The sequence below is a fragment of the Cotesia typhae genome, unplaced genomic scaffold (genome assembly GCF_013202065.1).
Source record: "Cotesia typhae breed Kobodo isofemale line unplaced genomic scaffold, CoteBio_Ctyphae contig_83, whole genome shotgun sequence".
Taxonomy (NCBI): Eukaryota; Metazoa; Arthropoda; class Insecta; order Hymenoptera; family Braconidae; genus Cotesia; species Cotesia typhae.
This window is the reverse complement of record NW_027423769.1, coordinates 590,150-609,790: the sequence shown is the minus strand read 5'-3', so window position 1 is coordinate 609,790 and position 19,641 is coordinate 590,150. Positions and strand designations below refer to the sequence as shown.

Below are 19,641 nucleotides of genomic sequence, written 5' to 3'. Positions count from 1 at the left end.
CTATCGGAAGAAGTTAATGATCCTATTCTGTCATCAATCAATTTAATAATTTAAAAGTGACAGCCTGAAAGGAAATTTTGTTAAAATTTTCCAGATATTTTTGCTGTAGAGCTGCTGATTATTGTTATTATTATCACTCGGCGGAACTTACAGTGGTCTTATCGCGGCTGTAAATTAAAGACCGGCTCACAGCGCAGTAATTTATTCGTAATAGAGTCCAGAGTCTGGTGGGACAGCGGTCACGTACGCACATAAGTTGTTAACTTATCACCGGGCATTAGATCTAACGTTGCAATCCGGGGCATATCGTGGGCTTCCAGCCCGCCTGCTTCGCTAATCTACCGGCCTATGCATATCCATATAACGGCTATCCATATCGGCATTGTGTCTATCTGTCTCCAGCGAAAATGGGCGCTGTTAATCGCCAGCGAAATGCACTACGCTAAATTTTCTTAGCTGGTCGCTGTTAAATCCCGCACTTTGCATTGCTAATAATCTCGAATAGAATTATGCTATTTTATTTATGTGGTACTTGGCTCTTGCTATCGATCCGCATTAACTTTTTTTTTTTTCAAATTTAATCTAAAAATTAATAAAATATTTTTCGATAAAAAATCGAATTAAACTTTTCATATAAAAAAAATCAATGAAAAAACTTAAATTCCTTAACTTCAACCTCCAGTGAAGTATCATTTAAAAACCGAGTTGAACAGCAACCATAAAACTGCTCAAAGAGAGGCTGATTAAATTTAAATAGCCAACGGAGAATTCTTAACAACCGAGATCCGCAACTTTAGTAAAAAAGAATTTTAATGATAGATTAAATGAAAAGATGAGAAGCGTCGAATGATGTCTACAATGTATTCTGCGACTGTAGGCTTTAGTGACACATTTAAGCAACCAGGTCGTCGTTATTAGCCAGTCAGGCATGGAGAATTGCCGAGTGTTGGGGGAAGGAAAGTGTGCGGATCGATTAAACAAATGCGCTTGACCCGACGATGATGATAATGAATGAAAATCTCCCGCTTCCTGATTCTCAAACAGTTTACCACTTTTCGCGGTTGGAAAATATGATTGATGTCAGATCAGAGGCTTCCTGGATTGTTTGCCGAGCCATCGACCCACTGCTCATAAATTCATTACTCAGGAGTGTTTTAATCTAAATTTATAATTTTTAATTTATAATTCAGGGAAAGCATTAGGGAGATACTTTCTCTGCGAGGCATAAAAAGTCCCGGGAATTTATATATGTGAGTGTAAAAGATGACAATAGTGGTGAGGTTCTATCAGCGACCTCATTTTACTGGTTATAAAGTACGGAAAGCTGACAAACGTACACGACAACGTACTTGAGAATAGAAAGAGGGTTCATGCCAGAGAGAATAGTAGAGGACCTACTAAGGTCCGCTCCCGAGCTTCGAAGGAATAGTTCTTACTCACTGAGAAGCGTTACGCCTGACTATGAGGCTACAGCTAGAGGAAGAAAAAGAGGAGTGCATTCAACATACCGCCAGCTTATTCTTATTCTCATTCTTACTTTTACTCTTATTCTTACTCTTACTTGTTATCTTTATTGAGAGAAACAACTTTACAACAGGTGATCCTTAGTTTATTTTTTCTTTTTAAAACTCTCCGGAGATTCTATGTCACACGAATTTTATTCCCGTGTGTGTCCCTATCTGCGCTTAGTGTTGGCAACAGATCCACACTCGGTGTATTTAAAATTTGTATTAATTTTTTATAATTTTATTTAATTATTATCTTAAAAATTGTGTTTTTAGTTCAAAGCAAAGCAATATATAATTTTTTATTAAAGTTAGTTCTAAAAAATTCCAACAGTCGGCGCATAGTTGCTAAATCTTCTCGCTATAAGAGATTTAATTTCCAAATATTTAAATTAAAGATAAAAATTTTTATTAAACTCTCTTAAAATGCTTATCTATCATTAGTTTAACGTCTAAATTAATAATACAAGATATAAATTACAACTAAATTGATTCTAAAACTGTTTAAAAAAAAAAAAAAAAAACAACTGGACTAGCATCCATAATTCAAAAGTAATGACACAATTAAGCCATAGGCAAACACTAGATCAAAACGAAGCCGCGGCTTTGTTTCAACAATAGTTACCGACAATTAAATTATAACCATTATTATCTCGGCTGTAGCAGGTACAGGACAATGATTACTTTCGGAACAAACTGCCCGGCCTACAAATACGATCCCACCTTCCCTTTCTCTTTGCTCAGTCCAATATTTAACAAACTCAATACTCAATACTCAGCAATTCCGTCATTAGAACGCTCACATACTCACACATGCGCTCTTATTGCAATAACACTCGTACATATTATGTGTACAGTCATCGAGTTCTGGGATAATTCCATCGGGTTCCTTTATTTACCCAATCATCACGAGCCTTTCAATCGATTTTATTATTCCCGTCCCAAAGGAAATTAGTCGGCATGCCGAGTTGACCTTATTCATCCTATCCGTGCTCCGGCGCACTCTGTTATCCTTTCATGTATTAATTCAATTTAACATATGTCTTTCTGTATGAATGTGTATTATTCATTTATTTTGTTTCATGTAAACAAATGCAAGCAATCTCTTTAATTATGCTCCTTCGTTGTTCGTCCTGTCAAAAATTAAGTATTTTTATTTTTTAATCACTTACAGTATACATTTTAAATTTTGAGTCTCGAAATTTCAGGATCGAGCTTTAGACCTTTTAAACATCTTAACTTTTCAAGCTCAAACTTTTAACTTTCAAACTTAAGATTTAAGCGTTGACTTTTCTTAACTTTTAGCGCATCAGTTTCCTTCATTTCAAAATAAACTTACTAATATTTCGTAAATTTTTTTTATAAGAAAATAAATTTATAAAAATTCAAGAAAAAATTCAGTCCAAAAATTATTATTAAAAAAAAAAAAAATTCTTAAATTATGTTTTTAAAGTTATTTATTTATTTATTGCCTTTATTTAAATGTAATAAAAAATTTAATTTTAAATTATTATTTTTTTAAAATTCCTCATAAAAATTTTTTTAACTGAAAAAAATTAAAAAATTAAAATTTACCGTAAATTTTTATTAAGTTCCACAAAAATTTCAATTTAATTCAATAAAAAGTTCATATCATAATTATGATCATCATTCCCGCGCTTCCTTTTGGCGCTGCGGTCATCTTCCATGTCAACAGATGGCGCCTCGGTCTTAGCCTCACTATGAACAGAACTGGCACGAGAAAATCTGATAAGAGGCTTAAAAGCCGGCAGCGGAATATTCTTCTGAACTATCGGTCTTCTGGCACTCATTACAGGTCTGGCAGCGATCTCGGATTTTTCATTGACTCCCAAACTTGCACCCGTGCTTCTGTTGACAGTTTGCGAAAGCTGCCCACTGAACTCGGGCTTTAATTTATAATTAACCGCAGTGGAACAGTAACAAACCGTCGGCAACCGTAATCCGTCCTTTGGCTTGACGAATTCCAGAGGGACGCTGTTGTGAACTCTGGCCAGCTCCTTCAGAGATGAAGTCGTCATCGGACCGACCTTCGCATCGTGAACAGATTTTAATTTCAACGCGAGACTGATGTCGGAACCGTCCAGGAATTTTTTGTTCGCGTGTTTTGCGTAGACTTTTCCGTCCTCGATCACTTCCGTAGAATATCTGTAGACAAATTCCAGCAGCTGCTGGACCACAGATTGATCGAAGTCCTCGATGCTCATGCTCTTGATAATTGACTCGATTATCACTGCCATTTGCGGGCTTTTTCCGGCTTCCATTTTTTATTTTATTTTATTTTTTTTTTTACACTGCACGTTAATTCACTAAACTGTTTGCTGAAAAAGTCTGAGGCCTAATGCTTGAGAAATGGAAAATTCGGGCCTATGGAAGCCTTCTCCCCTCCCTAGGAAATCTTTGGGCCAGGTACAGTCTGCTAATTAAGCGGCTATTGTGTCCTCTTTCTATGCTTTTATGATTATTGCTTCTTATCCGGGCTCAAGTAAATTAGTATATTTGCCATTACTCAAGATCATTAAAATGTAATCATAGGATTTTAATTACGAGCTCGTAATGAGTCATACCTGGCTTAAGATTAAATTCTTGAGTTTTATCATTATTGTTTAGTTAAATAATTTTCTATTTAAATCAAATTTTTTTTTTTTAATTTTATGGAAATTTTTTAAGTATAGATAATAGAAAATTTGAAAGTGAAAATTTTTTTTTAGACGGACTTTGAACAGATGGAAAAAAATAAATTTTAGGGAAGGGTAATAAATTGTTTAAAGGACATTGTAGAAAAGTATGAATGTGGGTGGAAAGAAAAGGGGACATTCAGGTAGATAAATATTGAATGGTGAATTTGTGACTTGTAACTTGTAAGAAAAATAAATTTACTTACAAAATTTGAAATTTAAATATAATTATTACAAAATAATTTTATTAAAAATTTTCAACTTTTGATATTAATTTTGATTTAAAAGAAAATTTTCAAAAGCCAAGTAGCCATCAGTAAGGCCTTCCATCGCAATGGCTGAATATTCCTGTAAAGTAGGATTTTCCTGTTAAAATCATCTATTTGCAATTCATTACTGCTTTACTCCATTCAATTACACAAAGCTGCATTACATTTACTTTGATATTAATGCACCAACGTTTTAGATCCAGGTTACAGAAATTTACATCGTTATGCAGTCAGCGAGGAGTTCATTTTCGGTGAAACAAAATATTATAAAATATCCGGTTGGATCGTTATTGAATTAGAATCTCTATCTGTGTAGTATATTTTATTGGTTATTAAAAAAAAAAAAAAAAAAAAAAACACGTAGAATGAAAATAATAGCATTTATCAGAGAGATAAAATTGATTTAAGTTAATCGAGAGGAAAAACGGTTGACAGTGAGTTAAATCTGTGGGAACGTAACAGTCATATATGTAGAGATATATACATATGTAGATACACAAGTATGTAGGTGCGTTGGGATCGTCTGTATATCGAGTAGTTTAATGTGGTAATCCGTGGATGACCTAAAGGTAGTGCGCTCGGTGTTTGTATCCATAGTAATCCTGGGTTATGATATTGACAATTGTGTATTATGGAGTGATCCAATGGGACTGTTAACATAGTTTAACCATCCATATATTTGCTAATTTATACTTATACCATCCAATGAATAATAAAAGGTCATCAGAGATTAATTTATTAATAATTGACAAAATTCTCATGTGGACTGATTTGTCATTAATAAATTCTATACATCTATATCTGATTTAATATCCTCATATACGACCATATATGGCTTTATATGACCATATATGACTTTATATGTCCATATGTGACCTGATATGCTCTTAAATTAATTTTAGATTGGTTCTTATATGGTTTAATAGTCCGTATGTGACCTAATATGGCAATATCTGACTTGATCTGATTGAATTTTTTACTTGCTCTTGCAATAAGTTATTTTCTAATTAAAATTGACTAAAAATGATTGCTGCAGGTCGATAAATAAATAAAATAAGTAGCAACGATTTGTTTACAGCTCCGAGAAGATTGTCTAGTGTCTAAGTTATAAGTAAGAGTAAAGAGCAAAAGAAAAAATAGCTCTGAAGACCAGCGGAGCTGGGAGACATATGAAATATAACTCTCGCGTCCTCTAAAGCCCTGAGATCGCAATATACCGAGCCGAAAAATTTTTCAAACCTGATAAACTTTCGGAGTTTACTTTGGATCTTCGGTCCAAACTGAAACCCGTCTTACACTGCTATTGTTATAAATTGATCGTATTTTTCATTCAATCCTGGCCTTAGAAAAACGCAAAAGTTATTTTTTATTTACACTGTGTTTCAATTTATTGATTTTTAACAAGTATTTCACGGTTGCAAAGTCAATTTATTAAAAATTAAACAGACTTTGGCGTAGGAAGAATTCTAAATTTAGATTGACCTTTTTTCTGTGAATGAAACCACCCACCAGGATATCGCAAATTCATAAGAATCATTATTAAAATTCAAACACCCAGAGCTGAAATTATTCCGTATTAATTGATTGTTCATTAATTTACTTCTCGTGTTCGTGATCATTCAATTATTTCTGGGAATTAAATAGAAAAAAAAAAAAAAAAAAAAAAAAAAACAAAGTTGTCTATCAATGAGTTTGAAAATAAACTGTACGCCTTTAACTTCCGTTTCACAATAGCTGGGACAAGCACGGAACTAGGGAGATGAATTAAATTGATCAAAAATATAATTAAAAAAAAAAAAAAAAAATGATGAGGATTATTGCTGAGGACCCTGAGCAAAATATTAACAGTCGGATAAACATTCATCGAGCTTGACCTAATTCATTTGTATGTAGGTACTTGATTACGCTGGATCTGTATCTAAATGCATAAATATTTGGTCTACTTTAGTGAATAATACTCTCAGCGAATTCTATGATTGTAAAGTTTTAGCTTAAGCTTTTTTTTTTTTAATTAAAATACTCTGAAAAAAATAATAATAATAGTTTTCTGTTTAATATTTCAGGAATTTTGGTAATTTTTTATGTGACTCAACAATGAACAGCACTTAAGGCTATATCTCCTAAAATATTGAAAATAGCCCTGTGGTATAAAAACGTTTTTTGTAGAAAATTTTATAAGCTACAAATTTGGTCGCTTATGATTTTTAAAAAAAATCAATATTTAAGGAGTTAGGAATTTTTTAAATGCCCGAAAAAAATCTTTGATATTTGATTAAAAAATTTTCTCTTCAAATGACAACAATAATAATAATTTATTTAATTGTGAATAACAATGCTTGCATTGAAGCGTTATATATCATGATATTTAAAGCGAGGAATATTTCGAGTGCGTTCATATCCGCGTGAATCCAAATTTGATATCCGGTAGAATATATTTAATAAAACGGAATAAATGTTTGTGAATAAAAGCATAAGGAGGAGTCAAAAATTAATAAGTGAATTTTTTTATGTTTCAGGACAATCTCCGATTCGTCCTCGTCTAACCTTGACGGGTAAGTCAACAACTTTAAGTAATTTATAATCTGGTTAATCAATAACCTTATATATATATATTAGCTTAAGCGTTATCAGCCGGTGTAATTAGATAATAATACACGTAGAAAGAGCAATTAGCTGAAGTATAAAGTAGGTCAGGCAATTTGAAATTTTACTGAATTAGTTCAAGTTTTGGTGTTTTCGGAGTTTTAGTTTTTTATTTTAGAACCAAAGTTCTCCCGGAGTGTAGAGTATATATATATATATATATATATATATATATATATATATATATATATATATATATATATATATATATATATATACCATCACACACAATCCACCACTTCTGGAGCTCTCCGTTTAGGTTGGCTTGTGCTCCACCGAATACCAATTTAATTCCTTATTCCTTTCGCGAAACTAATCCAGTTAATGCTGAGCAAACAGTCTTTCCTTCTTACTGTTAATATAAAGACTCTGTAACCTCGTAGATTATTATAAGCTGGCTACCTACATCTTTTTCACTTTATATTATTTTTATTATCAACCATTTTAATTATTTTTTAATAATCTTTCGCTTTATGTTAAATTAAAAAAATTTTTCTCATTACATTATTTGAAATTTTAAGCGTAGTTATTAATTTTATTTAATTTAAAATCCACAAAGAAAAACATACTGGAAAAAATCTAGTAAAAAATTCCATAAAATTTAATAAAAAAATTATTTTTATTTAAAAATACTAAATAATTTAAAATTAACTCTCTACTAGTGAGAATAGTTAGCTATAATTCGCCACCTGTCGGAATTTTTTGGAACTAAGTTTAATAAAAAATTATTTATCGACTTTTTAGACTATATTAGACTAGATATGATTGTATAAAGCTAATATGGTCAATTAAAAATTTTTTTTGTCTTAAAAAATCAAAAAAATTTAATGAATATCACATGAGAAAAATTTATATTTTAAAAATAATAAATCATTACAAAATAAAATGAATATAATTTATCGTCGATGTTTAAATCTGAGGAATCTCGTCGGAAACCAAAACGAGGACTAAAATGAGCGGGGATGGGTTCACCGATCGGGTTTCCCATAAACCCACAAGGCATGGAGCCCAGAAAATGGAGATCAGAGATAGAAAATAGAAGATGAAGGGAGTCCTTTCTCAAGTGGGTTGGTCGTTGGTGGTGTAGCCAACGCCTGGAGGTATGCACCAGCTTACAACTCGCTAGTGTTTATCTTTAGCTGTGAGCTTTTGTGTTTGAACAGCCCTTCCCGGACTTTCTGGTTGCTGGGGATGCTGATGGTGATGGTGTTCCTCCAGCAGTCTACCGGACTGCCCTCGAACATGTTTTCGGACACGATATTTCCACTAGTATAGAGCATACACAGGCTCTTTCTCTTTCTTCGGCCCTGTTGTCCATTGGGTGTATATGTATATATATATATATATATATATATATATATATATATATATATATATATATATATATATATGGAGATATAAATGTATACAGAGGGAGTTTTAGAGCCGCGATTCTCCGCTACAGAACAGGACGAAGCAGTAGAGATAGAGAAAAGGTTGTTCAGAGTGGTATGCAGTGCTCGGGAATTCGGAGAGCTAGTGAAAAACTTTTGGTATATTTATTTAGTTTCTTTATACAAAGTTTACAGATTGCCCACCAGCTAGTTGTTGTTTAATCACTGCTCTCTGCTGCTTCAACGTTATTCCGAAGATAATTTACATTTCCCTTTTTACTTTATAGAGAGTTAAATAAAATATTGAATAAACTCTAAATAAATACACACAAACAACATTCACTGGAATAAAATAACACAAAGTGAAATAAAATAAGAACAAAAATATATATGAAATAAAAATATCGAGCTGCATAGAGTTCGTTCAACCAGTAAATTTGATCTGCGCCGTTCAATCTTTGATGAAAAACTCAAACGTTTATCTTGTAACTAATCGATCGACTATTACTCATATCTAACGTTAAGTTCAGTCAATATTTGGTCATTATATTACTACAGAGTAGAGTAGAGTATTGTACGCTTCGATATTTTATATTTTACGATTTAATATTTTGTCATATATTTTTTTTTATTACCTCGATCCCTTTTTTTATTTCAGTTATTTTTTTATTTTATATTTTATTTTTTTATTTTTTTATAATTAATATGGCAAATTGCTATGTCATGCCATATAAAAAAAATTTTCCACGGTAAAAATCTCGAATTTAATATAATTTCTTGATAAGTTAAATAAAAAAAAATGTTTTCTTTTATAAACGCAAGTACTCGTTGAAAATTCAGATTCTTTGTACAATCTAATCTTTGTAAATTTTTTATTTCTCATGTTTCCAGTGATATACATTTTCTCGGGACTTTTCTTTGTTTCGGAGGTAGCTCACCCCTTAAACTTGTTATTCTCACTTTTATTTTCATTTTTATTCTTATTCTTACTTCTATCCTATGCACTTATTTTGTTCGCGGAAAATTCTCGCGCTCATAAGTACGGAGTATTTTAACAAAAAACTAATATTCCCGAGAATCTCCTTTGACACACGAAACAAAGCCCGAGTACTCAAGCACCGAATTACTCTTGCTACTTATTTGTCGCTTACAAATGCCGTAAAGTGTCGGTGTCAAGTACCCGAACACATAAAGCCGTAAATTTAAAGTTTTTTTTTTTTTTTTTTTTTTTTTCATAAATTCAATTAATGTTGCGATTATTTATTTCGAAAAGATATCAGTTGATTACAGCAATAAAATAAAAGCCAACGTTAAATTTAAAAATGTGAATTAAAAAAATGTAGAATGGCGTATTTTACGAAGGCAATCTAGTCGAGTACACCAGGCGGCATCGATGTATTACACTGAAAGCCACAACTGGGTGGATGGGGTATGGTTAGACCGGCTAAAAAACCAGTCACTATTTGGCGCCCAAGCCACTCTGACCTGGGCACAAGATTAAAATTGTACTGTGCATATCTTTTGGCTTCTGTACTTGGTAAATTTACTACTCCTACTATTCTCTGCTTTATTATAAAAAAAAAAAAAAAAAAAAATTATTGGGGTAAAAAAAAATTTTATTTATTTTTTGACGAATCTATAAAATAAAAAAATAAAATCAATGTGTCTTCAATTAAACAAATTAACAATTGTCGGATTAATTAACACGGGTCTTGATTAACACAGTATAAAATAAAAAAAAAAAAAAAAAAAAAAAAAAACAGCGTTTGTTGATCATTCGCTTTGGATTGTTAATATGGCTCAAACAAAACGCAGCATCAATAGAGCAGAGTGACAACAAAGTGAATAGCAGAGAAAAAGTCGGAACTAAAATAAATAAAATAAAAATGAAAGTAATAAAATAGAATCGAGGAGGAGGAGGAGAAGAAAAAAAAAGTAAAAATTAAACGCCAGGGACTCTGAGAGCAAATGAAAAGTCGGGAGTTTCCATTCAGTGCGCGGTATTTGCAAGCTGGTTTTTGCAATTAGCGATATCGGGTACGCCACCCGACACGCGGTCCCGAGCCTCCCACTCGCCCAGGACCGTTTACGATACATTGGTGTGCTCTGCTATAGATCGCCGAGCACCAGAGCCCAAGGCCGTTGATCTACACTCCAATTCTGGCGTTTCGCCAAATTTCCCTAAATAATATATAGGTATATAAAAGGTATCGATACCCAGGGGGAGCTGACGGATGGCCGGAATTATCGAATGTTTGCATCGATATTTCTGGTCCCCTTACCTGCACAAGAATTCCAGGGGCTTGATTTAGCTTTGTCGTTCATTTAGCGCGCTTTTTTAACTGGGGGCGCTGAAAAGACCGCGTTAGAATTTTAATTTTTTTTTGAAAAAATTATCAAATATTCGTCAAAGTATGCAGATTCTTAAAATCCAAACGAAGAATAAATAAGTTAAATAGTTTTGCTGGTAAAAATTAATTAAAAATATAATCAACTCAGGAGTTGGCCAAAAAAAAAAAAAAAAAATATTGACATTGAGCGACTCACCAAAGCACCGACTGTAACTTTAACCCGATTTTAAGTCCCCAGGTTCTTTTTTATCGTATCGACAGGTTATTTCCTCAATTCTTTCCTTCCATCCTGGGCTCGATGGGGTCTCTCCAGGATTAGAAACCTCTCAGGACTAATTGCCTCTAAATAATTTGTTCAGTACGCATTGAATAAAATCCACTCCTGGTAGTGGAGGAAAAATCAATAATTTTTCCTCCCTTTGAGGAATTATTAATGAAATAATCAGCTAAGTACTCGGGCAGTTTGTCAAAAGTCTATCAATTCTCCAATAATAATTATTAATGGCCTTGTGATTCGAAATAAACGGTTCTCGCTAATGAGGAGATTAATTGAAGGAGATACTTAAAAATATAATAAAATTTCAGACAGTGACTCGCGGCCTTATCGACTCACGGGTGAATGAGCAGTCAGTTGGTATTAATTAAGAAGTAATTAAACAGAAATTAAATTTAGCAAAAGCATTTATATATATAAATTGAGGAATTGAGTTGAATTTGAGTGAGTGAGTGGACGCCGTCTTAACTTGACAGTTTCATTATTTCGAGCTGTACAATCGCTCCTTCGGCAGTTATATAAAGAACAATGTCAATATTGAATAAGACATTAATTCAGTGAGTGAAGATCCTCGAATGCTGTTTCTACTATTTCTACCTCTGGTGTTCTAGTCTCCAAGAGAATCTCACGTTGAAATAAAACTCAACTGACAGCCAGTTCTCGGGAATTCTTCAGCTGGATTGTTGAAAATACAATAAACCGTTAATTATTCAGTTTCGGGATATAAAAATAGGTATTAACTATTCAGAATAATGAAATATTAATACCCGCTAATGGCACTTAACGTCACTCTGTTTAGTTCGCCAGTTTTAAAAGTTAATGTGTTAAATATCGACTTGAGAAGTTTTAATTTTTGTCGGACTGCATTACTTGAGCTTGCTCTCCAAAAAAAAAAAAAAAACAGGGTCAAGTGACTGTTAAGGCTGTGATATAAGTGTTGAGACGAGAAAAGATACTGTTGGAGCAATCGTTTCACATTTTTTGCCAGAAATTTTTCGTTAAAAGATACGACATCAAGTGACAAGGAGTTTCAACGTGAATACGCCCATGAAAATTTAACATGACATGTCGAAATGTCATTGAAATTCAATTTACTTTCAAATCGGGCTTTTTTTTTCTTTGTAAATTTATTTAGTTGTTCAATAAATATGAAATTAATGTCAGAGAAGCATTTTATAAAAGTTATAAACATAATTTTTAATTTATAATTGATTTCCTTAATTTTAACTTTTTGGTAGTGAGAAGATTTTTCGACCATGCGTCACCTGTTGGATTTTTTCATAACTAACTTAAAAAAAAAATTAATATATTATTTTATAGGGTCATATTATAAATTTCTGAAGAATTAGTTTAAAATTAAAACAAACGCTAGCTGTGAAAGTTAAATAATTCCCCGGTAGTCAAAGAAGTTGGCCGGAATCCAGCTCATTACCCAGACAAGTCCATTATCGCCCGGAGATACACCTAAATCTCAGCAGTGTCACTGGTTATCCAGCATAAGCGTTTTTATACCCCCCCCCCCCATCAGTTGGTGATTAGAGTGTTAGCAGATACGGGAATGGCATAGTGTGTGTAACGCAAAAGCGTTTCTGGTGCTCAGGTACCCATGAGGCCCGTTTAGGTGTTACCAGTAATTGGAAACTCTTGCTTAATTATCTCACAGCCACTGTCACCACTGCTGGCTTCTTGTTCAACTGGTTTGTGGCATACCGTTCTCGACTCACATACACACCCTCACATTCGTATCTGGTGTATGTAGTATGCAGTGGGAGTTTAAGTGTGTGAATGTACAGCCTCGTCATTAACAGCAAGACACTTGCGGTCGCGAGGGCTTTTCGAGGGTCATGCCACGAGAAGAGCAACCCCACTGGCTCTAGCTCTGGCTCTATATGCTTCATTTGCTGAAACCCTAGTGCTCCTTACTCTACTCTCCAGCAGCTCGGTTTTCCCCGGCTTACGGCTTACGATCCGTTAATTTCCACCGCAGATTTCAAGTTAAACATTTAGCCTTTTCCTTAATCAAATTCACTGATTTTTTAACTTAACTTCGAGGGGGAGTTCCCTTAATACGTGCTTCGGTTGTGTTTTTCTGGAATTGTTTGCGGGTTTTTATTTTAATTTAAGGTCTGTTAATTTTGGTTTTAAAATTGTGGATTTTTTAGAGTGACCAATAATGCGTAAAAAAAAATTTTTTAAATTATTATTATTAATATATGATTGAAAAATTTTTAAATATTTAATTAGCTATTTATAAAAATCTAAATTATATGTTAAGTCAAGTTAAAATATTTGCCCGATTTAGTAATTGGAAAAAAATAACAAAGAGTAAATAAGAGAGTAAATAAGTCAATGAAATTACGGCATACCAGGAGTTTGTTCGTTAACAAAGAGTCTTTTGAAAGCAGTGAGTTTTCATTGAGTGGTTGAACTCTCGTCGGCGGTATGTTCAAGTGCAAGGATGCCTTGAGAGACTATTCCTACTGCCAGCGAAAAAAGTCTCAAGAATGTAAGAAAAAGCTGGTGAAAGGAAAAAGTGGAAACAGGAGCTGGATGAAAGGAGCTGGAACAAAACCAGGAAGGGTCTAGACTAGAGAGAATCTCTAGTCTACAGAGCGAAGAATTCCAGAAAGTTAATAGTAAATAGAGTATAGAGAATTCTGGATTGGGGATTGAGGATTGAGGATAGGTGAATCAAGTGGATACATAACCTACCGGTCAGACAGGTAAGGGGCGATCGCACAAAGCTCTACTGTCAGGCTAAACTACTTTGGCTGGAACACGGCAAAGGCCAAAGCCTTGAGTGCTACTCGGTTGTTCTATAATCCAATAGAGATCCTGCGCTCAATCCAGTCCATCTCAGCACACACTACAGCTTATGTATAAACTTATTTAATGGTTTTTAATTAACTAATTATCGAAGACGAGGTTTATTTTGTGCTAACTTTGTTTTAAATTACAAGTACTTAAATAAAATAATTAAATTAGTAACAGTAAAAATATTTATTGGTATGACCATATTAGACCATATATATCCTAATACGACTTAATATAAGCATATCTAGCCATACATAATTTTTTATTAAAGTTAGTTCTGAAAAAAATCCGACAGGTGGCGCATAGTCGCCAAATCTTCTCACAACTAGAAAATAAACTTGAAAATATTTAGTTCTAAATTTTTTTTTTTTTTAGTGTTTTAGAAGGCTTTAGAGACATTAAATTACAACTAAACCAATTTACTATTTAATTATTATTATTTAAAAAATTATTGATTTGTTTTTAGTCAGCATAGGGTTAAAAATTAATCATTCGAGTATTTCCCGTAATTTCCATCCAAAATTTATCCAAAACGTCACCGGGACAATTAAAAAATTTCCCTCAAGGATTTAATAACTCGAAACTCCGTCTCGGATATAATTAACCGTGCATAAACGTTGCGAGTATATTATCCTCACTCTTGACTGGTTCTTTGGCAGTTAAACGCACAAACACGATTATCGTTTTGTTAATGACACGTCAGCTATTATGCCGGAATATAAGCGCCAGCTAAATGCAAGGATAAAGCGAAGTGCGGCAAAAGGGGTTTAAGCTGTCACCACCAGAAGCAATTTCTATTCCGAGCATGACAACCTGAGCAAACAGTGCTTTTTTCAGGTGACGTGTCACGTCATACTTCCGTCCCATTCCTCCAGCCTATCAACACAAAGGACCGTTATTTATTACGAAATTAAACTGATATTCAATTTATCAATTCACTGATATTATAATTACATAATTAGCATTTTCAATTTTATTTTTATTTGGATGAAAAATAAAAAACTTACAAACAAAATTGCCAATTTCTCGGAGGTTGATATTGCAGGAAAATTTCCAGCCATTTATTTTGCTACTGTTGATAATGCAGGAGCTTTTCGGGCCTTTGCAGTCATAAAAGACTACTCACTACCTTACCTGCTGTCGTTGGTGGCTAACTATTCTTATCTAACGTTGATAATTTATCTTAAAGTGATAACAAACTACCAAAAGGCAATGTCCAACTCTGCAAGACTCAGAAAGCTTCCCTCAGTATTGATTTTTTCGCTCACTGCGTCGATTCTACAAAATGTACGTCCGGAGAAAGAAAAAGTCCAATTTAAAGGGCAGATAAATATAAAATTGCAATGACAATAACAATAAATCGAGCGGTACCGGTAGCAGTATCAACGCAAAAGCAATAGCCATAATTCTGGTGTCACCTCATTCGGTCGGAGTTACGTTCTATTACGTTAAGATATCTCGAAAGCTCCGAGTCTCGGCTCGATATCTCTCTCGGTTGATTAACTTGAACATTTCTTAACTTTCTTCCTTTTATGAACATTTATTATTTTTTTAAAGTTTCCTCGTATGATAAACTTTTCTCTAGTTTGTCCTTACTGACTTATTACAAACTCATTTTTGTTTGCAAGCTTTTTATAATTTATTGCTTTTTACATGCAATGATAAAAAAATTTAGCAGAATTATTTTTAAATAATAATAAAATAAATCTCATTTATCAAAAATAAATTTTTTTATTCAAGATATTATTTTTAATTTAAAATTTTTGATTGAATTTTCAAACTTTTAAATCTTTAAACTGAAAAAAAATTAACCTAATTTGAGAGAAAAATTCTTGAATTAAGTAAAATTTCATAAAGTCAAGAAAAACTTATTTCAAGAATTTTTCTACCTAAATTAAAAAAATTAAGAATTTTTTTTTTTTTTTATTGATTATATATTTAAAGGAAATGTTGAATATATTGCAATAATTTAGACAATTAAATACTCAAAAATTGACTAACGATAACTGCAAAATGATAATCAGTAAGAACGGAAGAAGAAAGGGGTGAAAAATATATATATATCTATATTTATTCATCTGGTGGCGAGCGTTGAATTGCGCTGATTGTATTGTCATGTAAAATATTATCGAGCTGCGTAATAATCAAGTATGACCGACGCAATGTCGTCGCGTGTCTGACTCCCGTCACTATTTTCACTCAATGCATGTAATTACCTCGACACGCGAATTATATTTTCCCTCTCTAATAAATCTATTTAAATTTTCCGCTGAGGCTGTAAAATAAAATAAAAGTAGAATAAAATAAAAATAAAAGTAAAATAAAATAAAATAAAATAAAATAAAATAAAATAAAAGCATACCTGGCGATAATAAATTAAAAGCGCTCGGTGAGAAATAAACAGCGAGCGGTATCGAATATTCTTACATGATCTCGGCGGTGTATCTCGAGCGATCAATTTGTCAGGAGATATAAATTTTTTTTCGCACGACTGGCTGCAAGCTCTTGTGATTCATGAAATAAATCGTAGATGTTCGAGCAGAGTAAAAAGCTAAATAAAATAAAATCGAGGGATGGATCCCCAATGTCTTGAGTCTGCGCCCGACCCACCCTGCTCCATTCCAGGCCCGTTACTTTCGATATCTACGTCTGGTCTCGAAAGTGAACTCTTAGACGGAGCGGCGCGAACTCTTACAAGCAGGTTCACTTCCATCCTCTTCTCACCCCCTCATTCTACTCTTCCTCGGCTCCCCAAACAGAATAGATGGTATTGGACTCTCTTTTCGGTATTTCTGATAACTTTTTTTCTTTATAGCAAACCATCTCTTCTTCCGTACGTTTTATTTTTTATTTTTTATTTTTTATCTCTTGGCATCCTTTATACCACTGCGTCTGGACTTCACAATACCGGTGGTAATCTGACACTATAGGACCTCTAGAACGTTTCCTTCCTCGTTTACTCGCTTTTTCAGATCCCTTCAAGTATTTTAAACTTTACGAAACCCAGCACAACAATTACGAGCCCATATTCTTCGGGTATATATCATATCACCTCATTCTACTCTCTTACTTCTTTAACTTTTTATCATCAGACAATGCCTTTTTTATACTATACAACTTTTTTATTAAAAACAATTATTAAATACTTGGGAAATTACTTTTTAGTATTCACTACTGTAATTGCTTTTTAAGATAATATATTTTTACGTCAAAATACTGTTTTAATGCCTGTAAAAAATTTTTATTTCATTTTGGATAATTAAATTCGAAATAATCATTATTTTTAATGATATTGTCTGAAATAATGATTTTAGAAAAAAATTTTATTACAAAAATTTTAGAAAATAAAATTTTCTACAACTTTTATTCCAAAAATATAAAATTGTACTTTTTACAAAAAAATAACAATATTTTCTAAAATATTGAAGTTAAAAAAATTTTAAAAGAAAAAATTGTTCAAAATTTAATTTTCTACAGAATTTTTTTAAATAAAAAATTACAACTACTTTTAATAGTACAAACTTTTTCCAAAAATCTAAAACTCTGTTGGCAAATTTCAAGTAATCTGAAAATAAAATCAGTAATTGAATGTCCAAAATTAAAAAAAAAAAAAAAAAAAAAAAAAAAAAAAAAAGGATGAAAATAAGCTTATTAAACTCAAGAGTAGGGAATTAAATTGGAAGCATTTCCAAACAAGTGAATTTTGACAGGTGGCCCGGGAACAAAACAAACTTTAAACCGTATAGGTAAAAAAGTAAAAAGGGGGTAAATTGCAATTAAAAGTTACCAGTAAAATGACGTCAATGCTTGTCATGAAAGCGAATGAGCCCGGAAAACAAAAACCAAACTCGAAAATTAAATTCGAAAGCGTTGTTTGTGATCTGCTGTCATAGTCATAGTCGCAGTCATTCTCACTGGCGGCGTCTGCACGCATTGATAGCTTACAATCAAAAGTTTGTTATGAATTCCATCTGGTGATTCAGTTACACGCCCTGCATACCAATTCATTGGCTCTCGATCATTCAATTACTTTAATGCAAACAGAGCTTCCATTAAAAATAAAACTCCTGGAATTTTATCCAGGATAACTCCTGCTGCTATTATTTCTATTTTTACCAAATAAAACATAGAAATAGATCCAATTATCGCGAATTAAAGTGACGTCACGGATCCATCAGCCGAAAGAATTCCCCTTTTTAGTTCTTAGGGAGAGAATAAGAAGCAGTTTATTGGATAACAATTATCCGAGTGTCTATTTGTCGGGATCTCGCCTCGGAAACTCTTAACGTATCTTTCGAAGGATCCCTCTGACTCCCAGAAGTCTCCTGAAAGCTCGAGCTTCGATCTGTGATCTCTCCCTAACCAAAATGCTTTTCATTATTCGACAGTCGACATGCGTCTGCCAGTTACTTGACTCTTTTCCTGATAGTTGAGTGTTCTTTCCTGAGTGGATGAGTGAGTCTTCTTGTTTCTATCATTGCTCAATTCTCGATACTCAATAATCAATGATCGATACCATTAGTCGCTTTTTTTCAATCAAAATTAACAAAGAACAAAGTTATTAATCATTTTTTTAATAATTAATATTTTTACTGAACATTAAAAAAAAATTTATAATAATTTTTCTAAAAAATTAACATATTAAATTATTAAATTCAATTTTTAACATAAAATTTACGTAGTAGCTTTATAAATTTAATTTATTAATGGAAAATTGACACATTAATTTATTAATTGTTATTTTGAACAAGAAAACTTATTTTAAATTTATTTTTTTAATAGAAATTTTAGGGAAGTATTTAAAATTAAAAAACTTGCCGATTTGTCGATCATTAGTCATTATCTCTCCTGAAACAGACAAAGTTGTCGCGATTATTTTCGGTAATAAAATTAGTGTGTTAATCAATCAGACTGAGACGGACAATTAATGGTCCGTTTTGAAGGAACCGTTTGGTAGGGCTTAGACGTGAATTTCTTTAATCAGTCAGCAGTGCGCAGGCCGTGATTGCGCCGGCAGATAGGATGTAGAACCGGATAGAAATTACCGTGGAGCTAAATGAATCGCACAAGTGAGTCTGACAGGTGATTTTTTAATAACTGGATCGTGGAAAAGCAAAAAAAGGAAAAATAATACAAGGGCTTAGACATCTATATTAAATGTGTAATAAAATAATCATTTTTCATTCTATATTTAATAACGCGTTTATTTTATTATTTTATCATTTTATTATGATAATTTAATTGATGATGAATGACCCCGACTTTCAGCAGAGTGATCGTCCAGCAAATTGCGATTCCTCGGTAAATTGTTATAGTCTACGGTCGTTACATAATCCCAACAATTTAAGGTCCTTTGAAAGCCATAACAGTCGGGCTTGATGTGAATACAAGTATAAATGTGAGAGCCAGACCTCTCTCTACTCTTGATAACGTACTCCCAGATATTTAGTCGAGCCATCATAATAATTATTGTCGTTACAGAGCCACCAATCCCAAAATTTTACGACAATATCACCCAGATAATTTGATAATCTCTAAATCTAAATAAACACCAATAATTTGTTTTGCTGCTCGGCATAACCGCACCGATATCTACTCATATTATCACTCACGCATTTATTTATACCTGATCAACATTACCGAGAGTTTCATTTATAGGTACAAACACATTACAACAGACACGCTAAATGTTTGGCGCAGTGTCAGCCTGATGATA

At 32.7% G+C, this 19,641-nt stretch overlaps 2 protein-coding genes across 3 annotated transcripts in view; one reads left to right on the top strand and one right to left on the bottom strand.

Moving 5' to 3' along the window:
• The window catches only part of Ten-a (Teneurin-a transmembrane protein), a 289,448-nt gene that overhangs the window by 77,682 nt on the left and 192,125 nt on the right, over positions 1-19,641 (top strand). For both annotated transcript variants that reach the window (XM_074252094.1, XM_074252093.1), the window contains exon 2: positions 6,987-7,022. The gene's annotated coding sequence lies outside the window, so the exon portion shown is untranslated. The remainder of the gene's footprint in view (positions 1-6,986; positions 7,023-19,641) is intronic.
• Positions 1,930-3,907, bottom strand: LOC141533158 (transcription initiation factor TFIID subunit 9-like). The gene is made up of 2 exons (XM_074251872.1): positions 3,081-3,907; positions 1,930-2,638 (listed from the first exon to the last, which is right to left on the bottom strand). The coding sequence occupies exon 1, from the start codon at positions 3,785-3,787 to the stop codon at positions 3,116-3,118; it is 672 nt and encodes a 223-aa protein (XP_074107973.1). The 5' UTR covers positions 3,788-3,907; the 3' UTR covers positions 1,930-2,638; positions 3,081-3,115.

Coding starts and splice junctions, on each gene's coding strand:
- LOC141533158 (XM_074251872.1), bottom strand. CDS start 3,787: ATGGAAGCCGGAAAAAGCCCGCAAATGGCAGTGATAATCGAGTCAATT.